Below are 7,070 nucleotides of genomic sequence, written 5' to 3'. Positions count from 1 at the left end.
AATATTTTTTGAGAGAGAGAAATTAGGAGCTGAACTGAACTGAACTGAAATTAAGTAAATGTGGACCGGCCCTAAGTGGATATCTAAATATGATCTAAAAAGTTTTGGATATCCAAATATAATCAGATACATTGGATATCTGAAAATTCAATAATCTAAAAATTGATATCAAAATAGCTATTTGATATCCAAAATTAATATCCAATCGATTGTTAATCGAATCTTCGACTATTCAGATGTTTGGATAGTTATATATGCTCAGACCCCTCTAAATAAAATCGAGAGTTGATCATCAAGATCACAAGAACAAAGAAATACACCAGTCCAGTTACAAGGTATTATAAGATGTATTTTTACTTATTTTTACCCTTGAATCCCTTGATAGAAGTTTATCTCATTGCTTAATTACACAATACACTATACACATAACACATGCCTAGTGGGCAGTGGCCAATCATCAAAGCTTAGATCATAATACACTAGCACTTTTATAACACGCAATTTGAAGAAAATCTACTACTACTCGTACTTTTTTTTTTTTTTTTGATGCAAGCCGGGGGCATGAAATTAGATTAAAATAAGGTCAAGCCGATACAGAGAGTTAGGGAGGTCTATCCTCCAATAGTACATCACAAACATAATCAGGGGGATTAGTTAAAGTTACAATCAAAATGCCCCTATCTGGGGACTTTCTACAATATTTAGCTAGACAATCTGCTACTTTGTTAGAACTCCTGCCTTCGTAATATATCCTTGCTGAACTAAACTGCTCAATGAGGTCCCTGCAAGATTGGAGGATGTGCATATTAGCATCTTTAACTGTCACTACATCTTGAATTTGATCTACCACCTGCTTTGAATCAGAAGCAATCTCAAGCAACTGCCAATTTCTCTCAATAGCCAACTTTAATCCAACTGCAATAGCAAGCATCTCTCCCATAGCCACAGATTTGATACGACACTTTTTCTGAAATCCCAACAACCATAGACCTGAAAAATCACGAAAAACACCCGCTATCCCTGCCCAATCTCCATCAGAAGTAAAAGAAACATCACAGTTCAGTTTAATGTAGGGCTGAGGCGGCGGTAACCAATGAGAGACAGGAGGAGATGGATTGAAAGACCCCGAGGAGATCCTTAGAGAAGTGTGGAATTCCCAAGCTAAAGCTTGAGCCTCTCTAAGTACTAATTCTCGAGATTTGTTTGAGTGGTTGAAGATGCAGTCATTACGGTTAGTCCAAAGTTTCCAAAGAATGAAGGAGAAGAGAGTTTGCCAGGGATATTAACACAATGAGCACAAGCATTAGATGGAGTAATACCTCTAGTAAACAAAGTACACATGTGGGGGAGTCTATCCAAACAACACAACCAGATAAAAAAAATCTAACTTTTGGGGCAGCTTTGATCCCCCAGACCCAATCCAAGGTACTCTGCTCACCATGGTCATATTGCAAAAGAGATAAAGCTTTTTTAAAATCAAATTTACCTTTAGAAGTTAGAGTTGAGAAGATAAAATCATTGCAATCCATATTATGATCAGGGATAGGAACACTTCTACAAGAAACAACAATGTCATCAGGAAATTCAAAGGAAAGAGATGAGAAGTCCCAATTCCCATTCACAATACACTCCTCGAGCATTATCTCCTCCTCCCCCCGTTGAAAAGGACCATGAATCAAACTTCTCAGAGAACCTACTCGTACTTTTATTACACGCAATTTCCAGGAACTGCATTCAACTACTCGTACTTTAAACTACGAGTTTTAGTCAGTCCAAGTACTACTATAATAGTACAACTCGTATAAATAAATGTACACTACCTGTATAATATAAGCTAATTTATCCTTTTGCAACAAACAACACAATAATTTGCGGCATTTTTTGTCATTTTCCCCATTTTATTGGCTTTTTCTGCAATAAACTTTCACTCCCACAAACCATGTGAAAATTCCTCTGGTATTTTACAAAAAACCATCAACTTTTTCCCACTGAATTTTTCAACCGCCTTATTTTCTCTCAACTATATAAATACCACTCTTCACTTCTCAAATCATTCAACCAAATCACAAACAAAAACATCATATCATACAAAGTTACAACAAACTCACAGAAAAATCACACACTAAAATCTTTGATTTATTTCATCAAAATTTGAAAGAAAAGATGAGTTCATCATCAGGAATGAAGTGGGCAGTAGCAGCAAGTATTGCAGCAGTAGAAGCATTGAAAGATCAAGGAATTGCAAGATGGAATTACCCAATTAGATGTGTTCATCAACATTTGAAGACTAACATTCGATCTTATTCTCAAGCTAAGAAGTTATCTTCTAATTCCTCTGCTATGGTTTCTAAGAAGATGAAAGATGAGAAATTGAAACAATCTGAAGAGTCTCTTAGGACTGTTATGTACCTCAGTTGTTGGGGTCCTAATTAGTTTTTTTTTTTTTCCTTTTTGTTGTTGTTGTAGTATTTTTGTATATACTATATCGAGTCATACGAAGCATGGCTTGACTCACTTGGTACGTTTCTTATGAAGTTCGAATCTTACCAAGTGAGGGTGTCTGGGGTGGTATCCCCTTACGTTTTAATCAGTCTCAAAGTGCCTCGATTGCAAATAGTGGTTTAAGGAATGATAGTGGTTGAGGTCTGATCAAGGTCATTCTCCTTAAAGAAATGTTAATATCGGAGTCATGCTCGGCTTTGAAATGAAGTCCGAGTTATGTTTGGTTTTATAAAATTATGTATACTGTATGAAATTAAAGAGTAAATCAATAAATTTCTGTTCTTGAAGCTTTACTTGTTGCACTTGCACTGTTTTTCTTTTTATTTTTTTTGAAACCCTGTTTCTTGTTAGTAAGCAACTTTTTTGGTGCCACTTTTTATTTGTTGGGATTCAAGGATCTAAATTTATGCGATTATCCTCAACACTTCTTGTATCTTTTATGTAACTATTGATAGTGTTAACTTGTAAGGAAAACTGTTCAAATATATCTATTTTGTACCTAGTAATATCACAGATAGGATATTTATCAGTCCAAGTCCAAAACTATACGAACAACAAAAGATTATTACAAGAAAAACTAGATCGATTGATCGGTTTTAGAATAATTTTTTTTATTAATCCGGAATGATTTATAAACATTCATAAATTCAAAGGCTCATAAGAAAAACTATTGGATGATTAACACAAGTTTACATAACAAAAACTAAAAAAATAATTTAAGTTAGACATGTTAATACTAAAATTGACACAAACACACATGAACTTGTCAATAAAAGATTGAAGGAAGAGGCCTGGATAATTCTAGAGAGTGCGTCTCCACCGACTCATCATACGTGCCTTTGATTGCCTACTTATGCAATTATAAATGTTACTTTGTTCTTTAAAAACCTTTATTTCATCCATCAATCTAAAAAATTATCACAATATACGTAGTATTTTCACTTCTTAACTTATTCACTCCTTTCTAGCTACCCGTCTGCCACTCTTAATCCATCCACATCAAACCCAATTCTTGAATTTCACTAAATTTTCGTGCTCCGGTTTTAAATGAGGAGAATTATATTTATTAGAGTGTTCAAATGGGTACCAAGTACCAACGACCTAAAGATTCAATATTTCTGTGATTATATAGAAAATAAGCATCATAATAGCCAAGGTAACAGTTTTGGAAAAATGATACTCTCTCCGTCCTAAAAAGAACGACCCATTTGGGTTGATTACGCGGGTAGTAAGGAAGTTAAGTAAAAAGAAGTAAATTATATTGGAAAGATATTTACATGGGGTTTGTAAAAACATAGAGAGATAAAGTAATAAAATAACATAGAAAATCAAATTTTTATATGGGGAAACTAATTTTTCACAAATATTGTTGCAAATTGGTAGGTGTTTTAATGCAAATGGGTCATTCTTTTTGGGACAAAGTTTTGACCAAATGGGTCGTTCTTTTTGGGACGGAGGGAGTAATACTCTTGTTGCAATGTTTGTGACCAAAACTATTTATGTCACTCTTTTTTTTTTTTTTTTTTTTTTTTTTTTTTTTGAGAAAAACATGTTGTGTAGTTGTTGGGTATTGAATTAAGTGATCTGTTGATATGTTCAAATGATGGACAGTTTTCAATTTGCAAGTGGGAAACAAATAAAGCCCAATCAAGAATACAAAAGACCCGAATGGCTAAAATGAAGTAATTGGGTTTACAATTGTTTATCATATAGCCAACTATTTGAGTTGGTCCTCATCCCCAATAACACGAGATTTTGTTATACATTCTAAAATTGGATTTGCTTAACATGACCACGTATTAAACTATAAAAATACGTATTTTTCAACATATTGGTTACCAAATTAATTGAAATCCCCCATAAAAGAAATGAAGTAAATAGGAATACAATCAATCCTAAAGCAAAATTTTAAAACTCCACCATTTTAAAAATTCTCAAATTTTTCCTACTGTGAAATCAATATGGAGTATTATTTACCGTATTTTATTCACATAATTTTCACTTATTATGTACTCATATATATATTAGAATTTCCCTTTTATCATATTACGAGGATTAGTTATTATTCATTCAACGTGAAATCTTCCTATTCCATAAGAGACAAAAACATCAAAGTAAAAGGGAAATTTAAAAAGATAAAAAAAATAATAATAAAAAAAAAAAAAAAAAAAAACCTTATCAATGAGGAGAAGTATTTGAGTGATCTATATCTCTTCTGCCGTACAACAAAAACAACGAAATTCAGCTGCAATTTAAAACCATTATCCATAAACCCGGGGGTTTTAGACTAAGCCAGGACCCAATGGAATAATTAAGCAACTTAACTCAAAAGTCAAAAAACACACCTTAATAATTACAGTATACAATGACCACAGAATTATCGTCAAACCATGTCTCACCCCCTTTTTTAAATTTAGAACCAACTAGAACATCGTTACTTTTTATTAAATCATAATATACCCTACCTTATTTAAACCACTTTGGACCCATATATTTTACCTATTCAAACATCAAAAATTCCGGTCATTTAATTTAAATGTTTATATTCTTCCCATTTTTTGAAGATGGGTGATTTGAATAATGGAAGAAGGTGCAAATTTGAGGCAGCTTTCAAGTCTATACAGAAGAACATTGCCAACCCTGTTAATGATCAAGTGAAAAGTACTAATAATACTAATACTGGTAGTAAAGATTGCCATGTTGGTGATGATCATGCTACTAGTGTTAAAAACTCGGGTAATTCGAGGAACGGGTGGCGATCGAAGGAGGAAGAGAAGGCCTTCACTCTTCTCCAATTGATTTTTTGGGGTCCTGATTGAGGATGACTAAGGAGTACTAGTACTCTAGCTGTGTGTGTTACTGCCTTTATATTTTCTTAGTATAATGTTAGTCTTGATCTACATGTAGGGACTAGGGAGTATTGTACTATTACGATTTACGAAGTAATTCGTATGTGTTATGATATTGAAGTATATGTTATGATTAGAGGTGTCAATTCGGATAACCGGATGGAGTTTGGGTCGGGTCTGTTCGGGTCGGGTTTGCTTGGGTCAGATATGTTCGGATCAAAATTATCCTTTTAACTCGGATCGGGTCGGATCGGGTCAAATTCGGGTCGGGTCAAATTCAGATCATGGTCTTTCGAGTCCGGGTCGGATATGGGTCGGGTCAACTCCAAATCGGTTCACTTTCGGTTCGGATAAATTTGGATCGAGTTTAAAACGGTTTTAACCGGATAACTTCGGGTCGGATGAATTTGGGTCGGGTTGATTAAAGTTCGGATGATTTCGGTTCGGTCAAGTTCGGTTTGATTAAGATAAGGTTGATCCGTTGATTCATTAAATGGTCAGTTTCGATTCAATTCCTTTTTGTGTTTGGCTGGATTTTGGTCAAGCTGACCAAATTCATATCCAAATAAGGTTATCTTTAATCTAGAGATATTATTGAGTTTTTACCTTATTATTGGTTCAATATGATTATTAATTATGAAGGACGAAGTTTTAGTTTTCTCATTTGATCAAGTTATGTATAATTTTTATCTTAAAGGAAGATTGAGATTGAATAATTATCGATAACTTATCATACCTATATAAGTGAGATCGAGCTAGTGATATATTGATGAGTAATAATAGTTACATATGGTGATATATACAAAATAGAATATCAATTTTTTAAGGTTATTACAAGATTACAACTCTTCATCAATTGTACAATCTTGTGAGGTTATGAGTTCTGTACTATTAGTTTAGTTTATTACTAATTCAATTTGTATAAAATATTTGTTAGAGTTGTTAGAATTACTTTAATACTAATTCAATTTTTATATTAAAAACTTGACATTATACATAGTGATAGTTAATTGTTACCATGTACATTCTTTTTATTTGAGCATAAATTATTGCATATGTATGTAGTGCGTATATAACCGTACGATGTATAATGCCTATAATTCTAGGATAATGCACAGTTGTAGAGGAAGTAGTAATGAAGGATTGTTATGTATTTGTAAATACATAACAACGATTAAAATATTCTAAAAACACATGGTAGAGAGAGAAAAAAGGAGAGAGATAGGAAGAGGGAGCTCTTTATATGGACCCCGCCTACTTTTTGGTCAAATTGTCTCATGTGATGGGTTTGTAGTAAACTTAAGACTCCAGACTATTTCTTTGTAGTAAAAAAGTTAACTTATTAATAATTAGTAAATATATAGTATAAGAACTTGAATAAAAAGGTCAATAATCAATCATGGTCGGGTTAAATTCGGATCGGGTAAAAATCAAATCGAGTTAAAATCGGGTCGGGTTAATATCAGTTCGGGTCAAAACAGATCGGATCTGATCGATTATTTGTCGGGTCAATTTCGGATCGGGTTGAGCTCAAATCGGGTCAAATCGGTTCGGTTTGAGTTCAGGTCGGGTCAAATCGGATTCGGGTTGAGTCCAGGTCGGATCAAATCGGTGCCGGGTTAAGTTCAGATCGGGTCAAGTTCGGATTCGGGTTGAGTTCAGTTCGGTTACAGATCGGGTTTGGGTCTTGAATTTCTCGGATCAAATCGGATCGGTTAC

At 33.7% G+C, this 7,070-nt stretch overlaps 1 protein-coding gene across 1 annotated transcript; it reads right to left on the bottom strand.

Annotated features, from left to right (window-relative positions):
- Positions 1 to 601: 601 nt before the first annotated feature.
- On the bottom strand, positions 602 to 1,640 carry LOC145604283 (uncharacterized). The gene is made up of 2 exons (XM_081660211.1): positions 1,487 to 1,640; positions 602 to 1,185 (listed from the first exon to the last, which is right to left on the bottom strand). The coding sequence occupies exons 1-2, from the start codon at positions 1,638 to 1,640 to the stop codon at positions 602 to 604; spliced, it is 738 nt and encodes a 245-aa protein (XP_081516337.1).
- Between the last annotated feature and the right edge of the window lie 5,430 nt (positions 1,641 to 7,070).

The sequence above is a fragment of the Chenopodium album genome, chromosome 22 (assembly GCF_948465745.1).
Source record: "Chenopodium album chromosome 22, dcCheAlbu1.1, whole genome shotgun sequence".
Lineage (NCBI taxonomy): Eukaryota > Viridiplantae > Streptophyta > Magnoliopsida > Caryophyllales > Amaranthaceae > Chenopodium > Chenopodium album.
Note: the sequence above shows the minus strand (reverse complement) of the source record. Positions and strands in the feature narration are given on the sequence as shown.

Coding starts and splice junctions, on each gene's coding strand:
- LOC145604283 (XM_081660211.1), bottom strand. CDS start 1,640: ATGCTCGAGGAGTGTATTGTGAATGGGAATTGGGACTTCTCATCTCTT. Junction 1,186..1,486: donor CTCAACTCTAACTTCTAAAG/GTAAATTTGATT, acceptor CTCGAGAATTAG/TACTTAGAGAGGCTCAAGCT.